The following is a 17,513-nucleotide window of genomic DNA, read 5'->3' as shown; positions in this document are numbered from 1 at the left end:
ATGGTACTGGATCGGGAGCCGCGAGTCTAGCCCTGGTATTCTGCGTCATTCCTCCCCTCGAGCCTCCCTGGCCACCAAGGCATAGAGGGTGATGAACGAGCTCACGCTCTGGCCCGCGACGCTCCTTTCCCGGGCAGCCCTCAGCCGTCGACTGAGGAATACTATCCAAAAAAGGATAGAGCAATGCGCCACAAAAGACGCCGCAAACAGCTCGGCAACCTCCGTACACCAAGAATGGTACTTCCCTGCCCATCTATATTCATGTCACAAAGACACTCTACATACATCAAACAGGTGCAGACATTACCCCTCCTCTGTCATTTCTTTCTCCACTACATACAGAAGTCTCCGGTCGAGGGTATCCCTGAAATCCATTTCGCCATGCATAAGCATTGCGGAGTCCTCCCCTCAGCCGAGTGGAGGGAGCAAATGGAGTGGAGGAGAGATTCAGAATACGGCCCTGGGTGATTCGGAGTTTACTAAGCACGTATAAATTAACGAATATATTGTTCAGCTTAAGTTGCGAGTGACCTTTTAAATTGAAAGGTCACTCGCCACCCAACCTCCTCCTCATCCCAGTATCTTCCAGTGCACCGCCACGCACTTGGATGCCACCCTGCTGAAAACCATTTTTTCATCCCTAAACAATGCGCCAAGTGTTCCTCTCCAACTGCCTCTCGCACTGGCGTCCGCGTTGGTCCGTGATGTGGAAACCGCCATTGTGTCGTTCCTAACTCCAGCTTAACCTTCGCATCTTGATTAGAAGAGCGGCTTGGCCTGTCGCCCATACAATCACTCGGAGAAACAGGACGCCGCCGAATACTGGAAATAGGGGAGAACGCGAGGATGAGGAGGCATGTCGGCGGGGGATAATACCGCGCCTGCGGGTCCGCCATTAATTAGTTACGCGATTCGTTAGCAGCGTCGCCTGCGTCCGGCGGCCAGTAAGGGCCGCTGCCAAGCGACGACGACAGCCGGCGAGGGCCACGGATGAAAATGATGGTAGGCTAAGCAACGCGAAGAACTCACCGGACAGCAATCAACCCAGTATTATGTGAGACGAGCCCCCTTCCTCTCGCTGCGGGTGTTTAGCGTTGCGCAGTTGTCGCCTATACCACACTCTGCTATCTGTGGTTTTTTTTTTTTATTCTTCTCTCCGCATCACGGGCCTTTAACAAGACAGATGCCCCCCTGAGCTCCTTCAAGCTGTCACGGCGCGCAAACCCCCACGTCCAGACGACGTGAGCGGCAGGTGCTGAGGTTTAAAAAATGACGCCTCAACCTGCGAAGTAGTTATGCGTCGAGCCGAACAACATCTTGTTCGCAGCTTTTTTTTACGGTGGCTTCAAAGACAATTTGTCTTGCGTGGAACAGCAGAGTGTTGAGGTGATGGCGTACACCTCAAAACGACGCAAGCGCATTTTTTTTTTTTTTTGTTTCGCGCTCGTTTCTGCTTCTCACCTCGTGTTTTCCTTTCTGTGCTTAATCATCGCGCACCTGCCGGCATGACATGACAACCCTGCCACGCCATTTTTAAAATTCACTTTATGTTCCTGTCCCTTCACTTGTGTCCCCCCCCTCCGCTTTTCCTCTCGGTTTTAGCTGTCCGGGCGTAATTAGCCCGCAAGGCAAAATGTCGCCGCCACGGCTCGAGCAATGACTAAGTCTGTCGGCGCTAATTTGTCGCCAGTAACGCAGTGTTGAAGCGGCTGACATTAATACTGCGGCTCGCAAGGGGAGCGTGATAAATTTCAAGCGTTCTTTTTTTTTTTCGCGGTTACGCATGTATGTATGTATGTATTTATTGTTCATTGGAAAAGGAAGATCCACCAATAGGCGTAAATTGTCCCATCTAGGGGGCGGACACCGGAACACCTGTTACGCATGTCGATTATTTTAGATTTATTCCAATGGTTGTACAGGTGTTCATGTAGAACGGATATTCAAGGAAGGCGTTATCCGTGGGCTTAAAATAGGAGCACGTAGAGGGAAACAGAATCACTTGGCGTGGGCTCAGTTCTTTGGGCTATGCTGCATAAGAGCTTATTAATTTAGAAACTATTTTCACCTTATCATTTTCTTACGAGTGCGAAGGAAACATGGTTTAACCATGTTTCCTTTACTTATCTATTCAAAATAATACTTGCAAATTGCGCATTAATTGTTCCCTATCGCTATCCTAAAATTATCTCATATTTTTATTCGGTGGACAGCTATGTAATCTACTGCGAAGCCACTCTACGTTAGCGGGGAACCCTTTGAGAATTCTAAAACAATCGACAGACATTTCATGAACGTAAATCAATTATTCAACGCTGCCCCATTTTCTCTTCCGCCTTTTCCGGCATACAGTAATACCTCGTTGACTCAAACTCAGATATCTCGAAATATCGGTTAAGTCGAAACTTTTTCTCGCCGTGCATTTACCTTTTATTGGTGCTATATATTTCCTCTCTTTTATCTCGAAAGATTTTTCAGGGGAGAATGGATATCTCGAAATGTTGGCAGAGAAGACACAAGGCAAGGCCCGTTACAGGCAGCTGATAAGGTCTACGTTCTAACGCTTAGCACCCACTACGCGCTGAACGCGGTCGTGAACGGCTAATTGACGCGGAGTACGCGGTGTACGAGGCCGACGTCCCCCTCACCGGAATGCTATCCGACGCCTACATCTTCGGGGTAGTTGTGCACGACACAGCTGATCATGCGTACGACGAGAAGCCTCCAGAGGTGACTACAACGGGAGAAACATGAAACACAGTGCGCCTGCTTCGCAACAAGTTTGATTGTAGTGTTGTCAACCAACAATTAATGCGAGGCCTACTCCAGCACGCTTTTCTGGGACCAGACGCGAACTCGAAACAGGCGAGCATCGCGCAGTCCTTCCTTCCGCAATATTAAAAATTTATTTTTTCCTGGGTATTATACTGCTGGTATTACAAAAGCTCCCCCTCTCCAGAGGAGGTTTTGGTACCATCCGTAGAATTTCAGTGACCTGGCCACGACTTTTCAGTTTTTCGCTTAAATAACTCAAAACTCCGCTTACCTCAAAATTTTACGCGAATTTTACGAATTCGAATTAATGAGGGATTACTTATCTATCCCGAATGCGTGTTGAAATTATACCAAATTATTATTGCAATCACCAGACCACCCTGCAAATGTTTCCCGGACTGGTAACTCCGTTTCGCTAACTTCGCCTCATGATAAGTGTGCTTGTTGTGGAGCACGCTTTACAGGCAAGCCCCAATGATGGTTGGTTTGGCACAGAAAAGATGACGGGCCGACATCTTTCCTGCAACAACTATCGCCGTACAACTCCGCTTACCTTTCATACAAAAGACCAAACATGTGACGAGGTGAGGTCGTCCTGCTCCTCACTCTCGGACCGAGAAAGCGGGCGTGGCGACAGCACAAAGACGAGAGAGCGTATGGCGTTAGCGACTAGGCGTCACCTATCCACTCTTCCGCGTCATAGCGTTCACACAGAGAGCACACGACACCCGATCCTGGTACTGCAGCCAGTGTGTCACGGATTTGAAGCACAAGACCGCCACCGACTGCAAGCTAATAACGACAACAGCCGAGCAACCGCGCGTTTATTTGCATTTCCGCCGACCAATCGCTGAAGATGGGGCGTACCGAAACGAAAACGCCAGCACGCACGGCTATTGAAACGAGGGCGAGCTTGACACGCGAGATCGTGTGCGTCGTTAACGACTAGGGTTTACGTTGTCGTACTACTCTGCTTGTGCACTAGGCCACATAGAATTGAATAGTTCAGTTTTTGGTAATGAGTCTACTGTCCGCCTGAATTCCCATTATCGGTCGGTCACATTCAATGAGCACCTCACAGGTTGGTTCAACTTTACCAACTTGAGTTGCTTTGCACGGCGCCACCCATAAGGTCACAGTCGCGCTCGCAGGTTGTTCATAATCCCAACGTGAGCACGAAGCCCAAATAAGCCAAATGTTGCCTCTACTTGTCCTGTAGTACGATTTTTTTGGCACGCCGCTTTCCTTGGAAGCTGACCGGAAATCGCAATGAGTGTATTGCCTGTGCTATACGGCGACTTTCAGTTGACAATCGAACGCTCGTCCACATTGTGCCCTATGTATTGACAAAGGGGCACTTGATAGCCAATCGGTTCAAAGGCCTTCGGAAGGCTTTTGAAACGCCCGTATAGCCCAGCTATAACAGATCCGAAAGCGATGGCAGGCGGCAATGTTGGAAGGTGACATGACAGCGAGTTGAAGCAAAGCAGAGGAGCCTCCGGCGTTGAGCCAAGATTAGTAGCTTGAAGCTCATATGATTCACAACACAACGTCCCCTGCTCACGTTAACGATAATTTCACAACACCTCAGTAGCCAATGTTTCACGGCAAGCCTTTAGCGCAGGCGCGTACACCCAATGTATGAAGAAACATTTGCTGAGCACACGTTTTTGAAAAGACACGGCTTTGAAATTATTAACATGGTTAAGCATCTACTCTCATCCCAACTAGTGAGGAGCTTTCAGTTATAGTTTCCTTCGGGTGTTTGCCTTGATTGTCGAGTAAAGTCTAAATATTTGCGTGGGTGAAAACGATATAGTATATCCTTTCTGGCCACTCTCGGTGCCTATGCCGCAAAAGTGAGATGTCACTGGCGAAATCTGGTACGTGCCGGTTCGGCAATCAGCGTTAATGATCACCGTGCTGGGGAAGTTGTGAACTATTTTCTGCAGCCTCCCTGTGTGGCAGCCCCAGCCTTGCTACATGCACTGTTTTGCTTCGCGGAAATAATAATAATAAAAAGAACATTCAGCGAAAAAGCGGATTTAGCGGTTTATTTGTAAAAAAAAAAAAAAAAGGCATCAGAGTTCGTAGAACATAAGCCGGAAGTGTTACTTTTTTTAAGCATGTTATCGTCTATCCCTTTGGTGCCCTTTTTTTAGGTATTTCCTGTTATATTAGACGCGCACGGCGTTGGTAATACGCTGATTGATTGATTGATTGATTGTAGAGTTTAACGCGCGGACGCAACGCAGGCGATGAGGCGCGCCGTAGTGGAGGGCTCCGGATTAATTTTGACCACCTGGGGATCTTTATCGTGCGCCGAAATCTCGTACACACGGGCGTTTTTGCTTTTCGCCTCCATCAGAAAAGCGGCCGCCGCGGCCGGGAATCGAACCCGCGACCTCGTGCTCAGCAGCGCAACGCCTTAGCCACTGAGCCACCGCGGCGGGTCGTTGGTAATACGCAGAATTACAGTGAAAGCTCCTGGAAATTTTGCTTTATGAGGGTCAACAGAAGCATGGTATGTACGTACAGCGAATCGGCATTTTGCTCAGGATATAGGCTCGGCCGCTGGTATTTGTGGAATGAATTATCGCCAGAGAGAGAGATAGAGAGAGAGAGAGAGAGAGAGAGAGAGAGAGAGAGAGAGAGAGAGAGAGAGAGAGAGAGAGAGAGAGAGAGAGAGAGAAAATCAAACAAAAATACAAAATTGAGGCGAAAAATTCAAGATACGTAAAGATTTTGCACACTGACGTAATAAAGAGGCAGCGAAAGAATACTTCGAATACATACTTGCTGGAACTACCGCCCAGAGTAAAAAAAAGCGGCGGAAATAAGGCAGGCACTAAGACCAAGAAATTATTTACCTGTGCAGGTTAGGAGGTCTTGCGCAAGCAATGAGCCCAAAGGAAGCAAAAATAAACCCTTTCTCTTAAAACATACGAGCAAAAAAGCGGATGATGCGGGCGCCATAAAAAAAGGGAGGCAGATTCAAGATTCAATCTTGCAGGTCGGCTCCTTCTTACGCTAGTGTCTTGCCGTGGAAACCAGCCACTGGCGAGTCGTCAATCATCGTTGACGTAAGCACGGGAATCGCCAGCGGAACGCCGACACTTGGGCTCCTACTTCGTCTTCCGAAACGACTTTTTTTGCTATTTCCCATTATTTCCCGTTCCTTTATATAATGCATCCAGCCCTGGCATCTCACATTTGCTTTCTCCTCCTTTTTTCCCCGTTTTTCTGCGGGCATTTTCGTGCCCTCTTGCATAGCATGATCATCAGCACGGGCTGAATTTCGATAATTGGTTCGCCTTTTCGGGCTTCGCCGGAACTTCAGCGACCGTAGTTCTTGCTCCTTCGATTCTTTTGCGCTGCTCGCTATCCTACCCCGATAACCTCATTTCCGTAACGCATTTTTCACCTGGGCCCGTTATATCTGAGCCGGAATTTTATTTTATCGCGCGCTGTAGTTCCTCTCTCTCTTCGCTCGCAGGCATTATTCCAGGGGCGTTATTTGCTTTCGTTTTCCTTCTCACCTTGAACGCATCATTCTTTATGTCGATTGCTAGCGAAGCGTGCGCCGGTAGCAGCGTGATTGGGATCGAGGAACAAAGCCAGCGCTTTCTCGATAAGCTGAACTTTGGCCTTTGATTAATTCCAACCCCCCCTACCCCCCTCCCCCCCTCCCCAGCCTGCTGTGCTTTAAGTGCGTGTATGGCAGTTATTTCAGTAATTAAACAGAAGAAACTTTATCCCCACCCCCCTCATTTCTGCTTTTTAATGATGATCAACATGAGGGATGATTAAGGGCAAAAATTTGATTGCTCGCACTGGCCTATCGATAGATGAGTAGATTTACTTACAATGATTTTGAAAAAACTTCGGCAACTTTTGACGCCAGCTGGTTTATAAAACAGAAGTTTGTGAGTAAAAAAAGGAACATTTAAAATTTTCAGTATTTTAAGCATTTATTTTAAAAATGACGTGAAGCCGCAGAAAACAACATTAATAGAAATATTAAGGGACGTTCAGCTCTTCACTCGTAAGAGGGGGGGGGGGGGGTTAGAGAGAGGAGGAGAGAGGAGAGGAAAGTTTCAATTAAGTCAATGCGATTTTAGCGCTAAACTTCGCCGAAAAGGGTGCAGACCGAAAGGCAACTGCCTTAAATTTAAAAGAGCGTCAGGTAAGAACATTACTTTCCACTAATCCCTGCCAACATGCGTCTTATCGTCAGGAAGCAAAGGTTGGGTAATTGTGACAACCAGCGTGAGAAGGCTGAGTCTGAAAAAAAAAATGGAGGCAACACGCAACTATAACTCATGAAACTGTGGCTAGCACGAGACAAATTTGGGGCATAACGAAAAAGAAGCGACCGAGAACCCGTCAGGCATTGATACAAGGGTTTCGCAACGGGAAACGACTCTCATGAAGGTAAGCAAAGAAAAAGAAGAAGAAATACAAACCCACTGTGAACGAGAGTTAGGAGGGCACAGCACCAATCACCACGGCGCACAGGCCACGCTCCGAAATGTCCGCGGGGTTGTGCTGTTCGCGGTTGTAAATAAATAACACCCCAGACATGCCTGGCATATAAATCGATACGAAGAAGCAGGGAAACAGAGAAACAGTATAAAAGAACCGTAACGCTTAAAAACAGCGCGAAAGAAGGTGCAAACTTCAAGTGACATCTGGAAGGAACATGCGGGCAGATTCGCGTTTCCGCGGGGCGCTTCAAAGAGCCGATCCACTTTCGCTCGCTCCGGAAACCCGCGCCCATATCGACAAAATCTCTCGCTACTCTTTTGGAAGGATGTGATAGCGTATGAAGAAACCAGGGATTTCTAAACAACAAAAAAGGGACCTGTAAAGGTCACCAACTTCAAGGTAACACAAGGCCCAGACCCCGAGTGATCCTTCAGGTTTTGTCAGCTGGTCTGCCTTTTTTCAATTGGTCCAAACAGAAAACTGCAGAAATACTGCCACCAACAAAATCAACAGCTAGACGATGAAAGTGAAGACGAGGAAGAAGCCATATAAGGAAAAGCGAGGCGACACAGGGAGCGGCCGAAAAAAAAAACCCAGAAAACCGGAAAATACTCAGGAAAAGGGAAGAAGTTATTGCGGTTACGCAGAATGGGCGAAGCGTGTAGGAGAAACAGATGGCGAGGAGTGAAGTATGGAGTGCGCAGAAGGTGTAACGGTGACGAATTCTACGTTGAAGAGGAAAAGGCGATGGGGGAAGGCAGAAAGCTAGCCAACCACCGAGAAAGTGAGCGCTAAGGACACACATGAGAGCCCGTGCCCGACCCGCTCACTCCTCCCAGCTTGGCAAAAAAAAGAACGGTTTCTATAAAATCTAAAGAAAAACTACAAAAAATGAGAGTGGGAACACAGAGCCGCAATGGAAAGAAGAGCACACATCACACTCTCAAGTGGCGGCGTTGCGACGGAACTCGAAGGCTGCCGTACGTGTGGGCCGCTGCTCACGGAAGCCATGCAAGGTTGGAAAAGGAAGCCAGTCCCAGGCGGCCACGGCCCGAGGGCGCGCGTGCGCGCGGCCCTCATTTGAAAACCAAATCACGTCACTTTCCCAAAGGGAAAAAAAAGCTTTAAACTTCAAACTTCATCTTGTTTCCAACGAACGTATTCTCCTTTTCCAGGGAAACAAGCGCGGAACGGGATCCGGCCTCGCGATCGAGAGAGTTGTCCGCGCTAGCACTTCCTGTCTGCTCGTCGCGGTTCCCATTTTTCGTGTCCCGGGGCCACCGTCAAATCTCCCAGAAACCTCGAGGCAGAGCCTTGCGGCGTGCGGAACAAAGCCAAAGCGCCCATAGACGCCGGTGTGGTTGTCGCGGGAACAGGGCCTCTCGACGTCTCGAAGGACCGAAGGACATCCCGGAGGACCTGCCTGCTTCTCGTCGTCTTCCCTGTCCATTTCCGAGCTCTCACCCCCCTGAGGGCAGAGATCGCCTTTCAGGGCCCACCCGCTGACAGGAAAGGACGCAAAATCTTCGGATATGGTGGTGGAAAGGAGTCCCACACGTTCCGTCTTCATCACATTCTGCTCCGGTCCATTTCGCGGTTGGATGCGATGTAAGAGATGTTTCTCTGCTTTGTGCCGGTCTTCGCAAAAACGCTCCCGTGCGAGCCATATCCCCCGTACTCGACTGCTCGAAAATGGCACTAACGTCGGCCGAGGATAGTCATTGAGTTAAAAAGCCAGTTCGATTAAGTATGCGGCTTCGGTCTATTTCTGTTTCTGCACAAGAGCGTTCTTAAATAATTTTGCGGATTTCCCTCCTCTCCCCCCTTTCCCACCACTTCGAGTTTAAATTAGGATTAAAACCTTCATCTGCTATTTCGAGCTTTCCCAGCAGTTTTACGTTTCTCTAGAACGTCTTCGCAGTGGGAGAAATGCAGAAATGTGGCAAGTACTATTTTGTAACACTAAGAAAAACAGCGCAAACGACAGGATGAAGGAAGGAATAACAAAACCGCAGGCGCTGACGAACAAATGAGTGCTTTATTGCAGCAGAAAACGTATATAGAAAAAGGACTCTGCTCGTCAGCGCCTGTGGTTTTGTTCTCCCTTTTTTTCGTCCTGTCGTTCGCGCTGTTTTTCTTAGTGTTACAATGTACCTACCAACTGATCCGTCAGCAAACCCTTCTAAAGTAGTATTTCTTTCCTTTTTTTTTTTGACTCTTTGGGAACCACGATATAAAAACTGATAATCAAACGTCAGTCAAGCACAAAAAGACTGTATATTTGGAAAACTGATTGGTAGTTACTAAATAATCATCTGAGAGTCCCAAGCTATAGCTTGGCAATACAGGCAACGGCACACAAACGTACCAGTGCCTAGAACATTGCATTGCGATCGACGCGCAGTAACATGAGAACGTAAATGACTGAGGCGCATTCAGCACTTATATCAGTCGCAGTCCTTGACTTTTGTACTGCGACAATATCAATGACCTCAACCTCTTGCAGTGATCTACGGGCCCATTGGGAGCAATATTGTTTTCCTATACTGACCACCAGATAACAACTTAGTCACTGCAGGTTAATTTTTTTCTTTTCGTATTTTTTAAAGAAAAAGTACACTTCAAACTGAAGTGGTAAAGATTTTTGATGTCGATGTTTGGGCGCCTCTTCAGCTCAAGCTGACCGTATGGCTACTGAAGCACCCAGACTATCAATGTAACTACAAACAAGAGTGTAAGAGCCCCCCTTTAATTGTCACAGGCACAAGTATCGCTCCGATACTTGTCGCCCATAAAATACCTCCGCAAAATAAATCAACATATAACATTCCGCGTATTTAACGCGAAACAGTGCGTCATAAAGGCAAGAAAAATATTTTGGAATTAGAAATAATGTTTCACTGGTTTGCTCGGAAAACAAAACATAAAAAATCCGGGGCCATCTCCACTAACGTGAAACCTGGAAAGGAGCGAAGCATGCAGTGTATAAGTGAATTCTTGGTGCGTTGGCGTTTTTGCCCATGGAGATGAAACCATTCGTGGGTGGAGGTATACACTGCAAAAGACACTTGCCTTTGCAGCACGAAGCTTTCCAGCGCGAGGCGCTAACGAGTGTCTCGATGTTTTTTAATACGCCGCATTACGAAGCGCTCCAGCGTGAGGCGTAAGCGAGTGTGCCTGTGTTTTTTTTTTTTTTTTTGATTGATTGATTGATTGTAGGGTTTAACGCGCCGACGCAACGCAGGCGATGAGGCGCGCCGTAGTGGAGGGCTCCGGATTAATTTTGACCACCTGGGGATCTTTACTGTGCGCCGAAATCTCGTACACACGGGCGTTTTTGCTTTTCGCCTCCATCAGAAAAGCGGCCGCCGCGGCCGGGAATCGAACCCGCGACCTCGTGCTCAGCAGCGCAACGCCTTAGCCACTGAGCCACCGCGGCGGGTCGTGTTTTTTTTTTTTTTTTTTTTTACGCGTTACGTTCTAGCGCGAGGCGTAAAGCAGTTTCCCGATGTTTTAGTACTGTGATTACATGAGACGACGATTACGACGACGACGAAAGGAGACGCCAACAGCCCCAGACCCTAATGGGCTACGCCCCTTAAAAGGCGCCGCAGATCCATCTGAAAAAAATCTTGTAGTTTTACGGAAGCGGCGCCTTAGGAATGATTGAGATCGCCATGTATTTAAAAACTGTAACAAGGATTTATAAAGGTTTAGTGTGTTGTTGGATTGTAAGCTTCTTTCTTATTTATTGGGGCCTAAGCAGGGTTCTTTCAGTGGAAATTTTAGTTGTGGTACAGATGATTGAGGACAATAGTTGCATCTCTAATTTCAACGCTACATTATGCCTTGGCCCCAGGGGTGTTCAGTAGGCATTTAAGATTTTATCATGCTTGCTAGATTAAAAATACTTGAGGTTGAAGTTTGTAAGCGACGTCTCCTTTTGTGGTGACCACAGAAGTTTTCATAAGACTCATAAGAGTAAGAAAGTACGTCGTAAATTGCATGCGTATTCATGTGATGTCGTAAGTCATTTCATACCATGAACACTTACTCGGAACGAGGCAGATTAACGGGATCCTGCCTGCCGATGCCGTTAACATTTCGGAGCAATATATCGATTCGCTTTCCTTGGGAACCCGCGAATGGGTCGACTTTTACTTTTTTTGTATTAGGGCGGCAGCCCCATATGCGGTTTAACTTGGCATTCTGTCTTGCAGTTGACGAAACTACGGTTTATGGGCACACAGCAACAGAGATGTTGCCATAGGAACCGCCTACCTACCGACTAGTGGGCCGTCGGATCTCAAATAGTTCCGAAGTGAAGATAAAGTTGTGGAAATCCGATTGTTACGAAATAGGAGTTGCTCTGAAATTGAAATTCTGGTTGCCATAGGCATCGGGTTGATGTTGCAATAGACGTATATATTACAGTAACCACCTGTACAGCAACAGGTGGGGCGCTAAATTTGAAATCGTTCGGAAGCTGCACTATACGTTTCAGGTGGTTTCAGGGTGAATATACATGCTGCGCAGGAGCGCTGCATTACGGGAAGAAGCAAACCTAGCAGAGCTTTTTTTGTAGCCCATCCTACAAGGGAACGTAAAAATCCCTCTGTATTTTTCTTATCGGGACATTTCTTTTATATGACAACAGTGCTTACTTACAACAACAGAATGGTGAGATGCTAGCTTCGTGCTTTTGTGAGCGTGCTCAGTAGCCCGCTCTCGCGTAGCGCAAAGCAGAGTACGAAGCGTGTGGAGTGTACTCACAGGGGTGCACTCACAGCGAACACAGTAGAGTACGCCAAAGGGTGGACCCAGGTCGGGCCGCCACCGCTCTTCCAACTCGTACGTCAGGTTCCCGAACTGGCAATCTGTAAAAGCAAAAAGACGCGCCAAAGCTACATTTCCTCCATCAAGTTACAACGAAGCTAGAATTTGTTTCTCTAAAGTTGTTGATTTTTTGACTGGATTTTGTGACTGACTTGTGTAGGCGTACTCCATCTCTTGGCTGTTTGCGTTCTTGCAAATGTGTGTGTGTGTGTGCGTGTGCGTGCACGTGCGTGTGCGTGTGTGCGCGTGCGTGCATGCGAGTGTGTGTATAAGTGTGTGTGTGTGTGTGAGAGAGAGAGAGAGAGAGAGAGAGAGAGAGAGAGAGAGAGAGAGAGAGAGAGAGAGAGAGAGAGAGAGAGAGAGAGAGAGAGAGAGAGAGAGAGAGAGAGAGAGAGAGAGAGAGAGAGAGAGATACCAAAATAGAAAAAAATGACTTGGATTTACTGCGCTAACAAATTTTTCTGTGCCAACTGTTCTTTTGGATGACACCCACGATTTCTCAAAATAATTTCATGACCCACTTTCGGCTGAGCACCGCATAGTGATAGGGCGATGGTAAGGTATAGAATTCGAGCTCCTTTCTGGTCGTCAGGCAAACAGACATATGGCGCGTCCTCCTGCTGCCGTCTCTTATGGATACAAGAGAAGACTCGGCAGCAAAAGAAAAAAAAAGAACCAATTCGCATGATGACGTGCGGGCAAGGTTCTGCTCAGTCGGGAACGAAGCTCTTCAACGCTTCTTATATAACGCGGGCCCGTGCGGTGCAAGAGCGGATATACAAGTTGCTGGAATGCCGCATGGGCTTCAAGGACAACACTACTGCGCCGCCCTAATCATGCATTTTGTTCCATTCCACTGCGCAATGGCCAGCAAAAAGATAGCGGCATCATCGGCACGTAATACCGGTACCAGAAGCACATAATGTGACGTGAAGCTTGGCTTTGGCGTTGGGCTTCAATGGGATATTCAGACCATGGCGCCCAGCCCATTTTTTCCCTCCATCCGTTCGCCAGTTGCTATGCTTTCATTGCACTCGGCCTAATTACGTTCGAACAACTCACTGAGCTACTAGTAATGACTCCTTAGAGCGCGTTGTCAATGTTTTGTGTAATTATTATTAAACTGCATTTAGGTCGTTTTATTTGACAGAAATTCTTGCGGGAATCCCAGGCTAACGGATGCTATAAAACAGCTTGACAAGGTCTGTGAACCCGCCAAAGGCCTTGTACTCATCATCCTGCTAATGCCTCACTGTGTTTCTTCGTGCTCCGTAACTTCAATCTCGTTTTCTCCAACACTTTAAGAAATGCGGGCCCTGTGATTTCATAACTTAAAGTTTCACCTCGCTCGATAATTTCAAAATTTTCAAATTGCAAGGACCCCCTAAATAATTGCAACACGAGCATTTCGTTTGTTTTTGTACTACACCGATATTGTCAGTATACTTCAAAGAGCCCTGCACCGAATGAGGCAAGTGATTTTCTGAGACCGAAGTGGCATTGAATACGCCTGCTTTGTTTTGGTAGTTCATCACTGCACATCGGGATGACATCAGGGGTTCGCCCTCGAGGAGCCAAGGCGTCTTGGATTAACGTCCACCCTGTGGCCACCAGTGGCGCGCAGGAAAGGGAGGAGACAGGCTGTGAGATTGCCGTTCCTCCTACGACCACCGCTACATTGTTTTTCGAAAACCCCGACGAATTCATTTCCACACCAACAATTCGCGCGCATGTGGCGGCCTAAAACGCTCGCCCGAATTCGTTTTGGTGCCGAACCACCCTGTACCGAAATTTCTAAGTGCCCCATGCTACAACGGAGGACATTATTTTTCATAGGTACCACTAGATTGCGCGAAGAGAGGTGTCTCGTCTTCTGCTGGGATTCTTGCAGTCCACAGGGCTAAGTGAGGTACGGTGACATTGTGTGTCTCTGTTATAATAAGACTAAGGGAGGTGTGGTGACTTTGCGTGTTTCTGGTATCGTACTGGGGACGATTAGGCGGAGCAATTGCCGGCAGTTATGCAAGGCTAAGTTCGCCTCATCCAACAATACATACTACTACTACTACTACTACTACTACTACTACTACTACTACTACTACTACTACTACTACACCCCTACTACCACTACTACTGTACTGAAACGCCCGTGCCCCAAAAAGTCCGTGTACCCAAAAAGACCGTAGCGAAACGTCCTGTTCCGAAAAGACCGGAGCCGCGCAGCGTCCTCGAAATATTGCTAGACCACGTGGCTTCTAAGCAGCGGCTTCTACGCAGTTAGCTACTGGCGTTGTCAGGGCCATACAGCCTAGGAATTCCCTACGTGCTGTTGCACGCTGTCTCCCTCACTCATATAGGAATTCAGCCCGCATTGACGGCCAAGCGTGGCCCCGCAGTATATCGCCTTTCTGGCGCGCCCGATGAAGACAAGCTGGCGCCAGTCACACCGAGACTGACGCGCAAACAAGTCCGGCATCGGAGACGCTCTTTTGTGCTGTTCGCCGGGAGCACGTTGTCTAGCCGAAACCCGACTCGGCCACCGCACAGCGCGGCCGGCACCGGGAGCAGCGAGAGCGCACTGCAGCTCCGATGACGGAGGACGCATCTCGGTAAGCGGAGAAGGACGCCTGCCGTCCTTGGGTGTCCTTCGCATCGCCCACGCAGCCAGCGAGCACCTTGACCTTCGCCGGGCACGGCCAACGACCGTTTCCCACGAGACCGCCGTAGCTCGCGCGTTCGACGACATCCAATTGCAGCGGTGACGCAGTTGGCGTGCCTTGCTGTATTCTCTGCGACGGGACTCATCTTCTGCCTCGTACCGATATAGCTGGGCGCTTAAGCCGAGAGAAGAGAGGTGTTGATGTAGTGCACAGTTTACACGGCACAGCGGAATTGAATTGTGCATTACTATTTTCGCCTTCGAAGCTCGTAAGAAGTGCTCAAGTGCCCTCGAATTTAAACACCGCTGCTAGAGCAGTTAAGCTTTTAGTTCTGCCGTCCAGCGTTACAAGAAAAAAATACCATGGGAAAACACCGAGTGCACGTGAGCGTGCGCCTCGTGAGGAGCGCCTGGTGTCGGCCAGCTCGACCTTCGAGGAACACTCTGTCCAGAATTCGTGGTGTGACCTCTCGCGTGCTCTTCTACTCGCCAGTTCACGTGCGTTCGCGCCCGAAATGGGAAGCACGGACGCCGAGTTCGCGCTACAGACGCAGATTTCGCGAAGCCGGTTGCTGCCGATTCTAGCGCGTGCTAACGCGGTCCACTTTGGGAGAGATGTGAAAGCGTGCGGACTTTTTAAAACGGTTCGGGCCTGCCAGTCATGGAGAACTTTCAGCGGCAAGTTCGCAGTTCCATGTGAGGTGCAACAGCGGGGCCTCCGACAGAAGGAGAGGGGTCGCCAGATCTGCCGCTTCTCCAGCCTTGAAGCCTCTAGTGCAAGCTTGGCCAATTTGTTGATCTACGGCCAACGCTTCAGCGCCGGAATGACGTATTAAAATGACGTTACCTTCGAACGAGGCAGTGATCTTAAAATACGACAGTTAAAAAAGAAAAGAGGCCAAGACACCTGCATGTGTATTCGAAGGTTACGCAGCAAGCTCCGACTTGGCGTTGCCGCGCCATGCGTATAGGGTGACAATTCAGAAACTAAGAGGCGCGCACAGAAATACTGGGAAAATGACCTTAATGTATTGGTAAATTAATCTGAAAATGCAAAAACAACAAAATAGAGCGAATCATGAAAAAAAAAATACAAAGGTTGATATGAGTTGCCTCTGTTCTCCCCGCCAGTGATAATGGCTACGACAGCAATCTTTGTAACGCACAGACATTGCAAAGGCAAAATATGATACCTGTGACGAAATACTCCTCAATAACGAGCACATATGATATGGAGCACTGGAGCAATGGTTTACCCACATATCGTTGCCCCCTGCTGTGGTGTAAAGTAGTTTAGCCACAACTGTTGCGCATCCTTCAAAAGTAAGGGGTAACCTAAGTCCTCCACGTTCGTTTAAACAGCTTTTCGCCAGCATTTTAGAGATATTCCACGCCGACGTCGAATCTGATGCTCCAGCTAAGCCTGTGGACAACGCATATACTGGCATGTACAGTACGTGGCACCTGTAGGGTGACTAGGCCGTGCAGAAATCGGCTATACCTATTCGCCCATGTCAAGAAGCTTGTCTCATCCGCTTTGTTTCCGTCTACTGAGTAGCGTGTTTGCCAAGCTACGAGACACCACCTTAAGATTTCCTGACCAATAGGCAAATAAATAGGCGAGGTGAGATCACGTAATTTCCGTCCCAGTAGTGCCTGTACTCCCCTAGCCTTCCCAATAAAAGTTAGCGCAGAACAGACAAAACATAGGAGAGAAGCCCGGAACCGGCGCTGCTGCAACTAATTTTATTCCAGAGCCACATCTTCTAATACACATATAGATATAACGAGAGCACAGCTGGGGCAACATGGTTAGATAACACACCCACCTTCGCACTGGCTTCTGTTTTGTGTCAATTCGTTTGAAGTTAGTGGCACAGTCTGCGTCAAGCTGACCGTAGTCAAATTAAGAAACCAATAGATTTGTTGCGGCACAGTATCACTTATGGTGGCCAAACTTTGATAGCGACTTACGCCGCAAATATTGCGCTACAAGACAAAGTATTCTCAGATGATTTAAGGCAAACAAATGGGTCAATTGCTGAATTCTTCAGTAGTAAACAATTACAGCCCATTTGCTATGTCCCAAGCTCCAGTCCATATATTGCTGTCATGTGCTGTGGTCGATATTACCGGGCTTTTACACAAGCTGAGGTCGTAATATGTGGAGGATATATGAAATTAGATAATTACCCATTATATGAAAATAAGATGTACCAGACACTTATATTCAAACATTGCTGAATCATATTAGCTATGACCTCCGTGTCGTCAACCAGAAATTGATGCTGTTAGAGTGAATCTTCTCATGAGCCCGGTGTAGCGAAGTAGGACGACTAAAGGCCATACAACGGTGCACTCAAACGGATAGACCTAAAAAACCCTGCAACACTTTTATTTTAATTTTTTTTTGAAATCCTAAATGCTTACTGAAAGTTGTCAGCAATCACACCCAGAATTGGTCACAAAGTACATCAGTGTTGTATTGCGCGCCTTTGGGCTACGTGACATGTCGTCACCACACTCTCGCCCTCGCCTACCCCTCTCAGTGGCTATAAATACAGCTCGCCTACTAGCAAGCCCTCGCTTTTGTTTCACCCGTTTGTCACGATGGAATAAACCCATTCCGTTCCTGCAACGTTCGTGTGCCGCCCCGTCTGCCGTCCTGGCTTGAACACAACAATCAGCTAGAAATTACTGCTCTATGTCCATCATATAACTTAGAAACTTGCTAAGAAAACTGTCTTTTCTTGGT

The 17,513-nt window shown here is 47.9% G+C and overlaps 1 protein-coding gene across 1 annotated transcript in view; it reads right to left on the bottom strand.

Annotated features, from left to right (window-relative positions):
• The window catches only part of Sog (chordin short gastrulation), a 327,634-nt gene that overhangs the window by 211,032 nt on the left and 99,089 nt on the right, over nt 1-17,513 (bottom strand). Inside the window, exon 2 of the mRNA XM_077677340.1 lies at nt 12,037-12,140. Within this exon, the coding sequence (XP_077533466.1) occupies nt 12,037-12,140 (104 nt within the window). The remainder of the gene's footprint in view (nt 1-12,036; nt 12,141-17,513) is intronic.

This window comes from Haemaphysalis longicornis, unplaced genomic scaffold (genome assembly GCF_048455015.1).
Source record: "Haemaphysalis longicornis isolate Haplotype H1 unplaced genomic scaffold, Haemaphysalis longicornis Haplotype H1 scaffold_7, whole genome shotgun sequence".
In the NCBI taxonomy this organism is placed as follows: Eukaryota; Metazoa; Arthropoda; class Arachnida; order Ixodida; family Ixodidae; genus Haemaphysalis; species Haemaphysalis longicornis.
The sequence above is the reverse complement of the archived record's forward strand: the minus strand, read 5'-3'. Positions and strand labels throughout refer to the sequence as shown.